General features: G+C 45.8%; 2 protein-coding genes across 3 annotated transcripts; one reads left to right on the top strand and one right to left on the bottom strand.

Annotated features, from left to right (window-relative positions):
* Window positions 1–473: 473 nt before the first annotated feature.
* osgepl1 (O-sialoglycoprotein endopeptidase-like 1) lies at window positions 474–6,300 on the bottom strand. 2 transcript variants are annotated; one of them, XM_084083841.1, is made up of 8 exons: window positions 6,045–6,300; window positions 4,581–4,774; window positions 3,540–3,733; window positions 2,577–2,781; window positions 1,751–1,899; window positions 1,234–1,364; window positions 893–964; window positions 474–597 (listed from the first exon to the last, which is right to left on the bottom strand). In XM_084083841.1, exons 1-8 carry the CDS (start codon window positions 6,251–6,253, stop codon window positions 513–515), a joined length of 1,239 nt encoding a protein of 412 aa, XP_083939967.1. In that variant the 5' UTR covers window positions 6,254–6,300; the 3' UTR covers window positions 474–512. The 2 variants fall into 2 exon arrangements, with proteins under 2 accessions (XP_083939967.1, XP_083939968.1); XM_084083842.1 differs by lacking the exon at window positions 1,234–1,364.
* Window positions 6,301–6,595: 295 nt separating this feature from the next.
* Window positions 6,596–10,854, top strand: alkbh6 (alkB homolog 6). Its single transcript, XM_084083916.1, has 2 exons — window positions 6,596–6,877; window positions 7,622–10,854. Exon 2 carries the CDS (start codon window positions 7,639–7,641, stop codon window positions 8,413–8,415), a length of 777 nt encoding a protein of 258 aa, XP_083940042.1. The 5' UTR covers window positions 6,596–6,877; window positions 7,622–7,638; the 3' UTR covers window positions 8,416–10,854.
* The last annotated feature ends 5,462 nt before the right edge of the window (window positions 10,855–16,316 follow it).

The following is a 16,316-nucleotide window of genomic DNA, read 5'->3' as shown; positions in this document are numbered from 1 at the left end:
TTATAATGAGCATTAGTGAGGACCAACTACAGTATATGAAGATGGAGTTGAAAATGGATGTAGTGGCAAATGGGAAATGGTGCATAATAGCCAAAAAGCTTTACAAAGTGCATTACATTCACCCATTCACGGCAGAGGAAACCATGCAAGGCACCAATCTGCTCTGTGAGGAGCAGTTAGGGGTTCAGTGTCTTGCTCAAGGACACTTCGACACCAACTCTGGGGGAGCCCGGGATCGAACTGGGAACCTTCCGTTTCCTACGCGACCGCTCTACATCCTGAGCCACTGCCGCCCCGGCCATTTCAGTAAAACATATTGAGTCCTTCTTCCACCACTGAGAAAAAAGCCTGCACACTGCCAAAAAGTACATAGGCTCTTTGGATACAAAACAAGAGCATTTATTCACATAGTGAAAAAAGCGACTCCTGAGAAAAAAAACGCTCTGGCAAGAGGGAACATTAAAAACATTAAATGTAATAAATATGTGTGATTTAATCAACAGAGTGGTGTGTCAGTCATTTATCCTCAGTTGCAGGGGGGGAAGCCTGATGGCTGCCTCCTTCACGTCTGCTGTGATGTCAACACCCAGCGGAGCTCTACAACACAAGAAGAGAGACTACAATTACTCAAATATATATCATAAGGAAAATATCCAACAATTATACAAATCATCAAATATCCAACAATTTCTCTCTCTCACACACACACACACACACACACACACACACACACACACACACACACACACACACACACACACACACACACACACACACACACACACACACACACACACACACACACACACACACACACACACACACACACACGTATAGCATATAGTAGAAAAGGGGGCAGACTGCTCCTTTAAGGAGGGAGATGTTGACATACTTGGGTTCGTATCTCACATCCTCATCAGGAGACAGAAGGCCCCTCCCTTCCCTGAGACGCTCCACACCATTCCTAAAGAAACACACAACAGCAGGTCACATGACTAAAACCAGCGATTCCCCACCCTTTACATTTCAAGGACCCCCAGTTTGATATGCATTAGACCAATAGTTCTCAAACTTTTACATGTCAAGGACCCCCAAATCCATATGTACCGGTATTTAGTCGTCACAACGTCATTAGTGTAACAGGAGATGCAGTTGGTACTAAGGTACTTTCATATTTTCAAATATAGCCCCCTCTTTGAAAAGAAGGTTGGACTCTCCTCATAGAATACGCACCATGCTATCATCACCCCGTTGTCAGTGCAGAACTTAGCAGGTGGACAGAGCAGCTGAAGTCCTGTAGCCTCTGTGACCACGGCCAGAGCCCTGCGGATGTACTGGTTACTGGCCACCCCTCCAGAGACCACCTACAACAACACAGCAATTACAATTTTACAATTTAGGCACACTTACAAGTGTGCGAGATCGGAATAAGCAGAGTAAGCATTAACCCGTTAAAACCGGGAAAGCTATATAGAAACATATGTTTTTCAGAAAACTCTTAGGATTTAGGACAGTGGTTTAGAACATTTTAGAACAGTGTCCTAAATCAGTGGTTTAGCAGATATACAAGCTCACAGTACATCTGCTATTTTTTTTTAAAAATTTTAATCTTTTCTTCGAGGGGTCCCTGGCACAACACATTTTCAGATGGGGGTCCTTGGCAGTCCAGAGAAAATTCCAGAGAAAACAGTCGGCACTTAGGGCTCAGATCAGTTTCAAACCTAGGGCTTAACTCCTGTATTTAACTGACCAGAGTGGGCTGACTTGCTGGCAGGAGGCCTCTGCTCTTACAGAACAGGATGGCGCGGTGCGTTCGTTTGGCCAGGTGAGACGCCACGGTGTGCTGAGCGGCCGCCGCGATGTCACACACACATGACAACAGCGTCCCTTTGTCTACACCTGTGGGAACACAAGACAGACACACACACACACACATAACAGAAATACATACACTCAGTGGCCGCTTTATTACAATAGGCTCTATTCACAGCAGCCATATTATGAAGACATTCACAGGTGTTACCAATGATACTAATGAAGGCTCTGTTCCATTCTGGTCAAACAGAGTCAGGGTTGCTGATATTGTTGCATGTTGGCTCACTGGAAACACTCTGCTACACCAGTGGGTCTAAAGTTGGGGTCCAGGGACCCTCATGGGCTTCCAAATGGCCCCTTATGGGTGTGTAACTCTGAGAGTGTACAAATGGAACCTAATGTACCCGTAAGGGTCCATTTGGTTCCATTTGTACACTCTCAGAGTTATGGGGGTCGTGGAAACCACTGTGCTACACTAAATGGAACAGAGCCTTCATTAGTATCATTGGTAACACCTGTGAAGGAAGTGATAATATGGCTGCTGTGCATAGAGCCTATTACAATTTTTGCATTTAGCTCTCTTATCCAAAGCGACTTACAATATAAGCAAGGTAAGCACATTCATAGAATGCCTCAGTAAACTAGGACTACTACATTGGATTCATTGGAAACAAAACAGGTTATTTCCCCCCCCCCCATTTCCTGAAAAGTAACAGTATTTGGACATTGGTTTCCTTCCACCCAACAGCGAGGATCATTACCTTCCTCCTCCTCTTTCTTCACTATGGCCATGGTGACCTGGTTGCGAAAGCCGGCAAAGGAGACGTTACAGTCCAGCAGCTGTCCCATTGGCGTCCTGAAGGCGAACGCCCTCCGGTCGCCACGCTTCGCCAGCAACTCGATGGCCTGGCCGCCGCTCAGCGCACTGCATTCTGGGTGTTTTATCAGAGACAAACGTCTGGCTACCTTGAAAATACAAAAACACACGTTTTTATTCATTAATTAAAGAACTCAGATGTTTTACTTAACTTATGGAGTTGAAAAGTGGTGCTGTCGGGAAGAAACCTTTTTTCTGTCAGGACAACTCATAAATGGATAAAGACAACTCATGAAGGATAAGATATATTTATTGAATATAAAATGAGCAATATATTTATTATGGTTTGGCGATGAATTGGATCTGCTTGTACAGTAGGTACTCTGATAAAACGCATCTCCCAACCAGGGACTCCGAATCCCCCGTACATAAACAGCAGATCCAAAACAACAGGTGGTAGCTGGGGTGGTGGAGGATGCAGCAGCAATTTAGCACAGCAATGAAATGACAGCAGCCCAGCAACAGTGTGTGTGCAGCAAAGCAAGCAGCAAAACTTCAAGCTTAAATAGAGCGGTCTGAGAATGAAATGAGTGTGATTGGACACCGGATCAGTGGATGTGTACGTGGAGCTGACGCGGTCCAATGGTCGGCCACCAACAACTGAACTGAGTTCCCTGACAGAACTTGCTCTGCGCATGTCTGTGACAGGCGCGACGCTCATATCTCCATATATTTAACTTTTTATACTTTTTTTTTGTGTTTTACTACAGTGTCACACACAAGTAGCAAAAATAGCCGATCTACAAGCTCAAAACGCATCACATCGCGATTTGCGGGGTGTATTCAGCTTGTAGATCGGCAATTTTTTTCATTTTGAATCCTGAAAAGTAACCATTTTGCCGTTTACTTTATCCAGCGTGTCGCCCGGAGCCTCGTCCAGCGATTGGCCCAGGAGCAGGAAGTCGTCGACTCCTCTGGCGAGAGCCAATAGGGAGTGGCCTCCTGAGATGAGGAGGACCAGGAAGGGGAAGTGGACGGGCTGGATCATCCGGACGGTCAGTGCGTGTGCCTCCATGTGGTGGATGGGGATGAATGGCAGGCCTGGCACAATTACACAATCACATGATTGAAATTATTTGAGATAATTGCCATTATTTTTGCAATGATCATTATAATAATCATTACAATTGTTTCCATCTATTCATATATCCATCTGTTGAGATGGATTCATGAATGGATGGAAAATAAAATAAATAGCAGATCTACAAGCTCACAATGTGTCGTTGTGAGCTTGTATATCAGCTATTTATTTTCTTTTTTATGGCCAGTTTTGGCCATAGTACATTTTTTATTTGGATTTTATTGGTATGAGTCATTGTCAGTCTTTTCTTTATATATTTAAGTTATTTATCATATCTGCCCTGAGCAATTTTGTTTACAAAGCCTAAAGCAGGGGTCTTCAACGTTTTCAGGCCAAGGACCCCCTAGCTGAGAGAGAGATGAAGCAGGGACCCCCTCTATATTTTATAAAATTGTGTTTCAGAACTTTTTTTGTTCTCTTGGTCTGCTCTTTTTTCCCTCTACGCCTCTTTGCCAAAAATAGCCGATCTACAAGCTGAGCTTAGGTAGATCTGCTATTTTTGGCTCTAGTTCTCCTCAGAAAAGGGATATTAGGGTTCAAGTGGTTAAGGTAAAAAAAAGAATCATCCCCAAATGACACCGGTCTGCAACTGGTCAGTCCAGACCTCTCCAATTTCTTGCAACTGGTTGCAAGTTGCGACTAGTTGCTTTGGTGTGGACTGGCTTTAAAAGGCAAACAGAAATGTAATTTGTATTTATTCTAGTGTTCAATGCCAAAAAATACCATCAAATCATTCATCGCAATTATTTGTATGATGATTAATCGTCAACTAATATTTCACGATGGTGACATAATGAGGGGTTTTACCATGGCTCCTGACGAAGTTCAGACTGAACTCCAGGCCGACGGACAGGCTCAGAGCCAGGCCTGGTTTGATGGTGGTGGCCACAGCAGACAGCTGGCTGGGGGACACGCCGCTCATCTCCAGAGCTTCCTGGACCACCCGCGATATGTGTTCCCTGTGCAGCTGCTGGGCCACTGTTGGAATGATGCCCCCAGTCCTACCATAGGAAACACATGCAGGGATTAAAAAAAACACTTAAACCCTCTATACTTAGTCAAACGGATCTGAGTTGCAACCGTACTTGGTACGCTGCTTTTTCACTCTGCACCAAATCTCTTTGCCAAAAATAGCCGATCTGCAAGCTCACGTAGATGATAGGCAATCTTTTGTTAGGCCAGTTCCAATCTGCTATTTGTGAAACGTTGATGTTTCGGTTTATCATTCTAAACCTATGTTCTAAATACAGCCAACCAGCTGAAGAAATTGCATATTGAGAGTTACACCTTTGCTTTTATGTAATGTCCGAGACCATTAGGTTTTTATGGAAGATGCTTCTGAAAATGTATTTACAATTGAAGCGAACATGTACTGTATTCTATTGCTATTTTGAGACAGTCTCTTTAATCTTATGAATATGACTGAAATCAGGCGACTGAGAACTTTAATCCTTCACTCTACCATAGGAAACACATGTCAGAACCGGAAATCTACAAGACTCTGGATTGGTCTTTCTGTCTGTGTCCCTTCACGCCCATGTATGGAGATCACTGATGACATCAATATGACGTCACAGTACTGGCCTCGAAGTACTATGATAATGCATACGGCAGGTACTCTGACATGTAACTCTGATGGTTACAATAATTGGTACTCTGGCAATGGGTACAACAGGTACCCTGGGGATTCCAGATTATGCAATACCCCTTACTACTTCAGTGTCATGATGATATTTACAAGTAACAGGTTGTCTTGTCTGAAATATTTTGTATACTGATTGTACATTGTGAGTGACTGTCACTTATGTTATGATGAGATGTACTTTTTGTTGCCGGACCCAGGGGGTCTGGCTTACATGAGGCTTTGTACCTGTTTTCTCCATACATGGGCATGGTCACTTAGTCCTTAGGCCCCAGCCATAAAAGTCTGTCCCCCTTTCGTCCATACATGGGCATGTAATTGTACCTGTTTTCTCCATACATGGGCAAAAAAAAACAGGTTTTGGTCACTTTGTCCTTAGGCCCCAGCCATAAAAGTCTGTCCCCCTTTCGTCCATACATGGGCAAAGATAGACACAGGCTGACACGTCATGTGAAGTCTGGGTCTGGCAGAACCAGGTCTCCTGGTCTTGTTTTTAAACACTTGTGTAAGAGGACCAAGAACAAGTCCTTGTCCTTGACTTTTATGTCCTTGGTTTGTTTTAACTTGCAATAAACTAAACTCAAATATTCCAACATGAACACATGCATGTGTAAAATGGAAATGCAGACCTCAGATGTACTTCTTTCTGGGAGTGAAGAGCTTCTCCCAGTATGGTCCCAGTGTGGTCCAGTACCGCAGCTCCAGTGTCATCACAGCTGCTCTCTATGCCCAGAACCAGTCTGGTGCTGGCTGCTGCTGCTGCTGCAGCACAGTACAGCCTGTGGGCTGGAACCAGAACCAGTCTCCTCTGCACTACACTCAACATGTTATTGATCATACATAACGTACTGGACTAATTATAAATATAAATATACATAAACACAAAGCTTCTTCAAACTGCACACACACGTCGGGCTGGGCGTGTGACTTGTAAACAATTCCGTGCAGCAACAATAAAGTGACCTCTGTGAAATCTAAGAGAGCCATCGAAAAGCTCTCGGAGAAAAAAAAGAAATCAACAATACCTGACTTATTGTTGTAAATGAATAATAGTAAGGGTTGTTGTCACCGTGTTTACGCGTACGCACTTTTATCAAGTAGAAAACAGTGGAACGGAAGAAGGCGATGCGTCGTTTCAAGGGGGACATTTTTTTAATGGTGGCACACTGGAGTAAGCATGGAAACCAAACGGATGTGAAGCTGAGGAAAATGCGTTAATAATTCAACCTGAACAGGTTGTTGGAGACATTTTGGAGCCATTTGGGTGGAGAGCCTTCTAAAGTCATCCATAGTGCAGACATTGTGCTTCAGAACGCTGTTGGAGGAACAATAAACAATAAAGGGCTGAATGGTGCCGAGACAGGTGTAATACTCGCGCTGACCGGAGAGGGGCGCCTATCCCCTGACTACTTATTAAACCCAGTCTGTGTGGATTCTGCTGGATCCGTCTTCATTCTCTGAGGTAAAGTAGTAGAATAGTGATCTATTTTAAAACATTTTCACGTCGTAGACTCCCGAATTGATGTGTATGTGGCCCCGTAGCTTGTGGACTGGCTATTTTCGAAGAGACGAAAAAATAAAACGGGGTTAACTGTTCCTTATTTTTGCCGTGGACCCCTGGGGATTCCCGAGTTGTTCTGAGAACAATCGTATTTTTCATGTGGTCACTGCTCACTGGTTAATAGTTCTGGTCGAAAATTCCAGATTGACTTTACTGTCATAAGGGTTATGCCTAAAGTCAAGAAACATGCGTTTGAGCTTTATTGTTGTAGTAAATGTACAGATAATAATGTGGTACATAATATATGTGCCACATTATGTGCGTTGGAACTGAAGAACCGAACGTGTTCTGGACGGTTCTGTGACGTGTATACTGTGGTGACTGTCCTCACTGGACTCCATATAAAGGAGGCTGCATTCGATACGTCACCAGTGTGTGTATAACATCCCGGAAGTGCAGCACCATATAAGATCACGTGGTGTAAATCATTTTTCTCTCACACATTCAGGCCTGTGTTGAGCGACCAGTTGAAGGTTTATTATAGGGATGTATTGTTAATTGTTAATCCTTAACAAGGATGAATAAATGAATAAAAAGGTTACATTTTCCAGAATATCGGTGGCTTTGTCGATTTTATTGATCATTTGTCAACATTAGAGCTATATAGAAGAACGAACAGTTGATTCAGTGACTTTCCTTTTAAAGGAGAAACATTCCATCCCATGTGGGACTTTTCACCGGACCAAGAAGAAATGCAGCAGCAGCGTCCCTCTCCTCCCGACAGCGTGCTGGAAGAGTTCCACCGCTTCGTGGTGAAAGACGCCCCGCCCACCGTCTTCTACATCCCGGACTTCATCAGCGAGGAGGAGGAGGCCTACCTCTTGGAGCAGGTGTACCGCTCGCCCCGGCCCAAGTGGACCCAGCTGTCCGGCCGCAGGCTGCAGAACTGGGGCGGCCTGCCGGGCCCCAAGGGCATGCTGGCGGAGAAGATCCCTGACTGGTTGGCGGGTTACTGCGACCGCGTGTCGGCGCTGGGCGCCTTCGCCGGCAGGGCGGCCAACCACGTGCTGGTGAACGAGTACAAGGCCGGCGAGGGCATAATGCCGCACGAGGACGGCCCCTTGTACCACCCCACGGTCACCACGGTCAGCCTGGGCTCCCACGCGTTGCTGGACTTCTACAGGCCCGTGGGGAGCCGGGCGGAGGAGGGCGAGGGCGAGGGCGATGGGGTCCTCCCGGAGACGGATGAGAACCGCTACGTGCTGTCGCTGCTGGTGCGTCCGCGCAGCCTGCTCATCCTCCAGCAGGACATGTACGAGCGCTTCCTCCACGGCATCCAGCCGCGCGCGGACGACGCGCTCGCCGAGAGGCGCGTGGCGAACCTGTCGGCCGCCGGCGGGACGCCGGAGGACACGCTGACCCGAGGGACCCGGGTGTCCCTCACCATGCGACACGTCCCCAAAGTCATAAAGGCCAAATTTATCCTGGGGAGGAAGTGACGCTTCAAAACTGTTTGATTATTAGTATTTTACGACATTGGTATGTACGTCATTGGTTCTCAAAGTGGGGGTCCCCAGCAATATTAGTTAATATAGCGTCACAATCATTTTAACCACTTTAGCCTTTTTATACGTTGGCTATTCAAAAATAGCAGATCTACAAGCTCATAGTGAGCTTGTAGATCTGTCCGCAGCCACTGGTATACGTATATTAAAGTCTTAAAAAGGTTTTAAACCTGACCTACCTAAACCTGCAGGTACCCTGTAATTGTGGGGCTGAGCGATATGGCAGAAATCAAATATCACAATATATTTCTTGACCAAATACATCTATTGATATTGTGCTAGCCTATGTTTTCCTCCTAAAGATAACATTTTCAAAAGTAGTTAAAATAGGCGATCTACAAGCTTGTTACCTTGTATAGAATATCACCTATTTTCGCTATAGTATAGATGGATATTGTGATGTGGGTTGTCACAATATGGATGTCACGTTAGTTTGAAGGCCACAGGACGCGGAGCCCCCCTCAAGGGCCCGTTGGGGTCATGGAGGGGGTTCCAGAGGGTCCGCAGCAAAATGAGGAACAGAGTTTAAACACATGCCTATTTAAAATTTCCGCTATTTGAACATTTCTGAAAGTATAAAATAAGCTTCAAGTGATTAAAGCCTGGAAGGGCTGGAACAGATATCCAAAATCCCAGACGATATCTAGTCTCACATCACGATAATATTGTCATACTGCCCAGCCCTATATCATATATCACCATGCTCAGAACCAGGCCTGCACAATTCTGACCAAAAATGGTATTGCGATGTTTTCCCTGAATATATATATACTGTAACACTAATGTCTAGTGTCTTGACAACGTCGGGTGTAGGGACCACCGGGACCCCTTGCGGGTCTAATATAACTGAGAGTGTACACAAACACAGGATTTGATGTTGTAGACTGGGGTCCCCGGAGATTTTAAAAACATTGTATCAAACTGGGGGGTCCTTGAAATGAAGACGGTTGAGAATCACTGGTTTGTGATGTTTGCAAAAACACCTTGGATATCATTTATTTTTTTGCCAGACCCAAGGGGTCTGGCTTATATGAGGCTTTGTACCTGTTTTCTCCATACATGGGCATGCCCCCTTTGTCCTTAGGCCCCAGCCATAAAAGTCTGTCCCCCTTTCGTCCATACATGGGCATGTTTTGTACCTGTTTTCTCCATACATGGGCATGCATGCCCCCTTTGTCCTTAGGCCCCAGCCATAAAAGTCTGTCCCCCTTTCGTCCATATATGGGCATACACAGGCTGACACTTCATGTGAAGTCCGGCTTATAAAAGTCTGTCCCCCTTTCGTCCATACATGGGCATAGACACATGGGCATCTGCCGGGTCTGGCAGAACCAGGTCTCCTGGTCTTGTTTTAGCAGGAAAACATTTGATTGTCTAAATCTTTTGTCCATCCCAACTGTTTGGCTTGACCTCAGGCCCTCAGCATCTGATCTGACAACTGTCTAATACAGTAGATTTACCTTTCAGATGTTGTCAAATGAGGTGATAATTTTCTGTGGAAACTGTATTTGCGATATACTGTACTAAACTAAACACATTATAGCTTGTATTGTGCAACCCAGCTGATAAGCATTTGATACATAAGATGTCTCAGTTATTTAAACCCATTCAAACTGGGAATGCATCTGTGTAACCACTTTATCCATGTTTTATACTTTGGCTATTCAAAATTAGCAGATATACAAGCTCAGGTGCTGCGCTATGAGCTTGTAGATCTGCTATTTTCTCGAAATCTCGAACATTTGTGCATGTATTTGAATATATATATATTTTTAAAGGGAAAATGTGTTACTCAAATCTTTGCTTCCCTGTAACAAAATATTTTGAAATGGGGGTCTGCGGCCAAATACATATTACTTTGGGGGTCCTTGACATGGAAAAGTTGGAGCACCACTGATATAGCAACATACTGTTAGGATTTAGAAAAAAAATGTAGATATGTATTTGGCCACTGAAAATATATTTATTCAAAGATTTGCACACATTTTCAAGATTTTTCAAAAATAGCAGATCGCTATGAGCTTGTATATCTGCTATTTTTTGAATAGCCAAAGAAATCTAAAATGACATAGATGCGTTCCCGGTCGTAATGGATTAATACCACAAACATACTGTAATGAGAGTTTCAAGTGGACAGAGTCCAGACAGACTTGGCTCATTTGTAAAACAACATGAATACTGTAATTAAAATGATTTGCACAAATTGGTAATGCGTCAAATGATGAAGTTTAGCTGTTATAATTCTAAACCTATGTTCTTGCTGTTCTACATACAGCTGAATAGTTGAAGAGGCTTTCATGAAATATCCCAGACCGTTAGAGTTGTATGGAAGATGTTTCTATTGCTAGTTTGACAGATTCAAACACTATCTATTTCATCTTAAAATAACTAATAACTGAAAATAGCCAGTCTACAAGCTCACAACGCGTTGTGAGCTTGTAGACTGGCTATTTTCGCAGAATCTATGTGTCCATATCATTTAACATGACTGGCGAGGTTGTTCACTGAATGGATGTAAGAGTTGCTAATAAATCCACACTACACAGTTGATGTCGTGGCTGTCGTATGTTCACTGGTTCTCAAAGTGGGGCCCAGGGACCCCCAGGGGTCCTTCAGGGGGTTCCAGACGGTCCCCAGCAAAATGAGGAACAACTTTGACCAAGTCCTATTTTATTTTTCGGATATGTTCAAGATTAGCTCATGTTCCAGCTCACAATGTGTCACTGTTTGACGCATTGTGAGCTGATTGATAGGCTATTTTAGAAAGCTTTGACAAATGTTCTCTTATGGGGGTCCCTCCTGGCACAAAATCTTTTCAGATGGGGGTTTCCGTGGCCAAATACACAGCAATTTGTAGGTCCTTGATATGAAAATGTTTGAGAACCGCTGGTATAATTCAGAATCAACTTTTATTGTCACATCACAGGTTTGCAGGTGTCAGTGTTAATTTTGACAGCAAGTTCTGATTTAGTCTCCTATTTTAGTCATCTGAAATTGTTTAGTCTTAGTCGACTAAGATTTTGATATTTAGTCGACTAAGACTAGACTAAACAATTTTAGAAGACTAAAATAGGTCTTCTGAAAGCAGAATAACAAGCAGATACAACAGTTTAAAAGGTGAAAAAAAAACAGAACAAAAATAAGGGGTTCAGAACAAGGGCTGTATTTAACCAAATTCAGGCTCTATGTCCTTTGTTTGAGTTACCTTGTTTAGGCTTAGTCTTTTAGTCTCTTTTGATTGATTGATTTGAATACTTTATCAACACGATTATTAACAGTACAGGTAGTACAGTCAACGGTTAAGCCAAAAGCATATTCACATAAAGCCCCAGGTGGCTTGTTTCCATTGTGGTCCATTGTACTCATTTCATCAGTAATACATAAGTACAATACAAAACATTTTGGAATTAATCTCAGTAGAATCATAAGCCATATTTTTACAGGGAGGAGGAGGAGGAGGAGGGGTAGTTTATAGTTTACACGGGTCATTGGCTGCTTGTGATTTCTAGCATTCAGGACAAACGTGACGGCCCAACAAAAATAAATCGCCAGTAGGCAGCGCCACGAATTATAGCAGAGAGTGAATGTGAGAGAACGGACTGTATAGTTGCTGAAATGGCAACTTTGCATGTCCAATAAAATTGTTCATACAAAACGTGCAAAGTTGCACACAAAAGTTAAATCCTCGTCTTCACACCTTACTGCAATTCTCTGCCTCTCTCGACTCTTTCCCCCCTTACTGACTTCACAGTCACAGTGTAATTGGAGCCGCTGTGTCTATCTTACATGCCCCCCATTGCCACTGTGTTTTATGGCTTTTTTTAAGTAACCGATTTACATGTTAGATTGTGATGCATTGTAGACTTCAGTGAGCTTGTAGATTTGAATGGCTATTTGGTTCGCAACAGTCAGCGCCGTCTTCATAATAAATACATACAAAATTAGTATTTTTATTATTTTTATTACTATTAAAAGTTTTTCTTTTTTACGAAGCCTGAGGCTCTGTTTGGCCCGACTAATTAGCATACATTTTCGGTTTTCGGGCCGGGTTCGGGCAGAAATTTGAGCACTCTAGTCTGTGGCTTGGCTGATGAATTCATGGGTTTGACCCTCAGCACTTGCTCACGCCTCATCAGGATGCGGTAGAAGTGTTTGACAGGGTGGACAAGGATTTTGATATCGCCCACTCCACGCTCCTTCCACTGATTAATGTCCCGGTCCCAGCGGTACAGCTTGGTCCGTTCCTTGAAGAGGATCTCCTCGTCCTCCTCACCAGACTTGGTCTCCACATTTTGCAGTGAAACTGTAGGCTCAAAGTGGATGTGTACATTATTGGACGCATCCTCTTTGTCACTCCCCTCTTCCTCCGCCATTCTTTAGTGTTGGTGGTGCTAAAGCTTGAGTATCCGGGCAAACTTGCCACCAATGCTTTTGACCAGATCAGTGAATGAGATGCTTCCAAATGTGTTGAAGCCAAAGGTTGGGTCTTGAGTAGGAGCAGTAGTGTAAGTGGTGGAGTCGGGTTCAGAGGTATTTTTCGTTGACAGGTCTATGGGAGTGCTGCTGATAGGGGCCACACTCTGGGCCTCTGTGGACTCTTCTTGGGCTGTGGAAGCTTCTGGTTCAGTCTCCTGCTCCAAGGCCTGTGGTTCCAGAATCTCTTGTCTTGAGGCCTGCTCTTCTGGTGCCTCTTGGCCAAGGGTCTGTGGTTCTGGAACCTCCTGGACCAGAGCCTGTCGTTCTGGGACATCCTCACCCAGGGTTGGTCGTTCTGGAGTCTCCTGGCCCACAGCCTGTCGTTCTGCGCCACCCTGGAGAAGGGTCTGTGGTTCTAAAACATCCTGACCCAGGTCCTGTGGTTCTGGAACCTCTTCGCCCAGGGTCTGTGGTTCTGGAGTCTCCTGGCCTGGGGCCTTTGGTGCTGGGGCCTCCTGGCCTGCCAGGGTCTTTGATTCTGGAGTCTCCTCACCAGATTCTGATTCAGTCTCCTGCTCCAAGGCCTGTGGTGCCATAGTCTCTTGGCTTGGAGCCTGCTCTTCTGGAGCCTCCTGGCCAAGGGTCTGTGGTTCTGGAACCTCCTGGCCCAGAGCCTGTTGTTCTGGGACATCTTCATCCAGGGTTTGTCGTTCTGGAGTCCCCTGGCCAAGGGTCTGTGGTTGTAGAGTATTCTGGCCCAGGGTCTGTGGTTCTGGAGTATTCTGGCACAGGGTCTGTGGTTCTGGAGTCTCCCCGCCCACGGCTAGTAGTTTTGGGCCCTCTTGGAGAGGGGTCTGTGGTTCTGGAACATCGTCCTGGCCCAGGGCCTGTGGTTCTGGAGTCTCCTGAGAAGGAACCTGTGGTGCTGGGGCTTCCTGAACAAGGGCCAGTGGTTCTGGAGTCTCCTGGCCCATAACCTTTGGTGCTAGAACCTCCTCGCCCAGGGTTTGTCGTTCAAGAGTCTCCTGGCCTACGGTCTGTGGTTCTGGAGTCTTCTGACCAGACTTGGTCTCCACCTTTTGCAGTGACACAATAGGCTCAAAGTGGATGTCCACATTATTGGGCGCTTCCTCTTTGTCGCTCCCCTCTTCCTCTCCGCCATTCTTTGGTGCTGGTGGTGCTGAAGCTCCGAAGACCGTTTCCTGGGCCTCTGTGGACTGCTGTTGGGTTGTGGAAGACTCTGATTCAGTCTCCTGCTCCAAGGCCTGTGGTTCCAGAATCTCTTGTCTTGAGGTTTGCTCTTCTGGTGCCTCCTGGCCAAGGGTCTGTGGTTCTGGAACCTCCTGGCCCAGAGCCTGTCGTTCTGGTACATCCTCACCCAGGGTTGGTCGTTCTGGAGTCTCCTGGCCAAGGGTCTGTGGTTGTGGAGTATTCTGGCCCAGGGTCTGTGGTTCTGGAGTCTTCCTGCCTACGGCTAGTGGTTTTGGGCCCTCTTGGAGAAGGGTCTGTGGTTCTGGAACATCCTCCTGGCCCAGGGCCTGTGGTTCTTGAACGTCCTGGTCCAAGGTTTGTGGTTCAGGAGTCTCCTGGCGCAGGTCCTGTAGTTCTGGATTCTCCTGAGCAGGAACCTGTGGTGCTGGGGCTTCCTGGACAAGGGCCTTTGGTTCTGGAGTCTCCTGGCCCATGGCCTTTGGTGCTGGGGCCTCCTCACTCAGGGTCTGTGGTGGTTCTTGAGTGTCCTGGCTCAGGTCCTGTGGTTCTGGAGTCTCCTGACTAGGGTCCTGGACTTCTTTAACCTCCTGGACAGGGGCCTGGTCTTCTGTGGGATCAGGATAGAGCTTTCCATTCAAAGTCTCCACTGCTGACGCATAGTCCTCAATGTCATCTGTTTCAGAGTCACTGGTGTGTCCTGGTTCATTCTCAGCAGTGGGTTCCCTTACATACACCACCTCCACGTCTCCGTCATTAACTTGCTCTGCCTGAGGGGGCACTTTTTCTGGGATTCTGAATGCAGCTGTTGCAGAAGCTGGGGCAGGAGGTCCGCTGTCTTTGGCTTTGGAGCAGCACAAAGACACCTCAGTCTCAGGGGAAAATGCAGGTGATCCAACGTTCTTCTGGAGGGTATCAGTGCCAAAGACAAAATTGGGCAGACTGTGTGACATAGCCACTGAGGTCTTGCTGTCAGTGGTGTGGAAAGTGTCGGGGGATGGTGATGGAGACATTGAGGATCCAGTGTTTTGAGGAGAGGCCACCCTGGAAGACACTGGGGTGACTCCCAGAGGGACGTCCAAAAGTCCCTGGCACTCCTCAAACTTTTGCTTAAACTCCTTAGCCAGTTCTGGGGTTTTGAATCTTGCGGCTAGTTGTTCCACTTTGGATATTCCATCTGAGAAGTCGTCGGCGAGCCACATCAACGCCTTATTGGAGCCGACCAAGGGTTTTAGTTTCATAGTGGAAGTGACCAAGTGGTTGGCGCAAACATTGAGGACCTGCTCTCTTCTCATCAGCACCCTCAGTTTGCCATTGGTTGTATTTTTCACAAATTTGAGGTTCCCCACCCCTCGCTCCTTCCACTGACTGGTGGCAGGGTCAAATCTGAACAATTTTACGTGCTGGGAGTAGAGGACCTGTCCGTCGTCCTCCCCAGTCACCAGATCTACCGTGTCAGGGAGTGATGAAAACAGCTGCTCACCAGCATGAGAAAAGCCTTTGAAATGTGGGTCTCTCTGTCCAAACTGGAAATCTCCTGTAGTCTTAGCCAAGTCTGCAAAACTGAAGGTATTAGGCTTAATTTTGAATAGTGGATTTTGATCTTGATCGGTTTCTTCCACAGATGGTGTGGAGATAGAAATACCAGTCTCCTTCACAATTTCCTGAGCTTCTGCAAACTCTGTTTTTAAAAGCGCTGCCTCGTCAGCTGTTTTGAACTGGACGGCTAGCTGCTCCATTTCTGTGTTATCTGGCTTTGATAAAGAATTAGCAAATATAAATGGTTGCTCCACTTTGCTCAACAGTTCTTCGTTACCTGAGCTCTGTGGTAGTTTTAGTGCCAAAGATGAAGATGCCAGGTTGGTTGGGGAGCTGTTCGGGGTTCAGAGGCTTCTGCTCCGGTAGATGTGAAGATGTGACATCCTGCATGCACAGACAGTTGTATAAACCTTGCTGGTGTCACTCTCTGATGATGTCATGCTCTGATATCTCTTTGTGACATCACGCAGTGCATGTCGCTGAGGACCTGAGAGAGTGCAGTGCCCGGCATGAAGTCGGTCGGCCCCCTGGGGCACCCGCTCAACCAAGTATATTGGGCAGTGGTTCCCATGGTTGGGTACAGGGGATCCTTGGCATGAAAAAGTTTGAGGACCACTGATATAAGGGGTTGGTTAATGCAGAAGTACACTTGTTTAATTGTTCCTGTAGAA

The sequence above is a fragment of the Gymnoscopelus microlampas genome, assembly GCF_963454915.1.
Source record: "Gymnoscopelus microlampas genome assembly, chromosome: 17".
NCBI lineage: Eukaryota > Metazoa > Chordata > Actinopteri > Myctophiformes > Myctophidae > Gymnoscopelus > Gymnoscopelus microlampas.
Note: the sequence above shows the minus strand (reverse complement) of the source record. Positions and strands in the feature narration are given on the sequence as shown.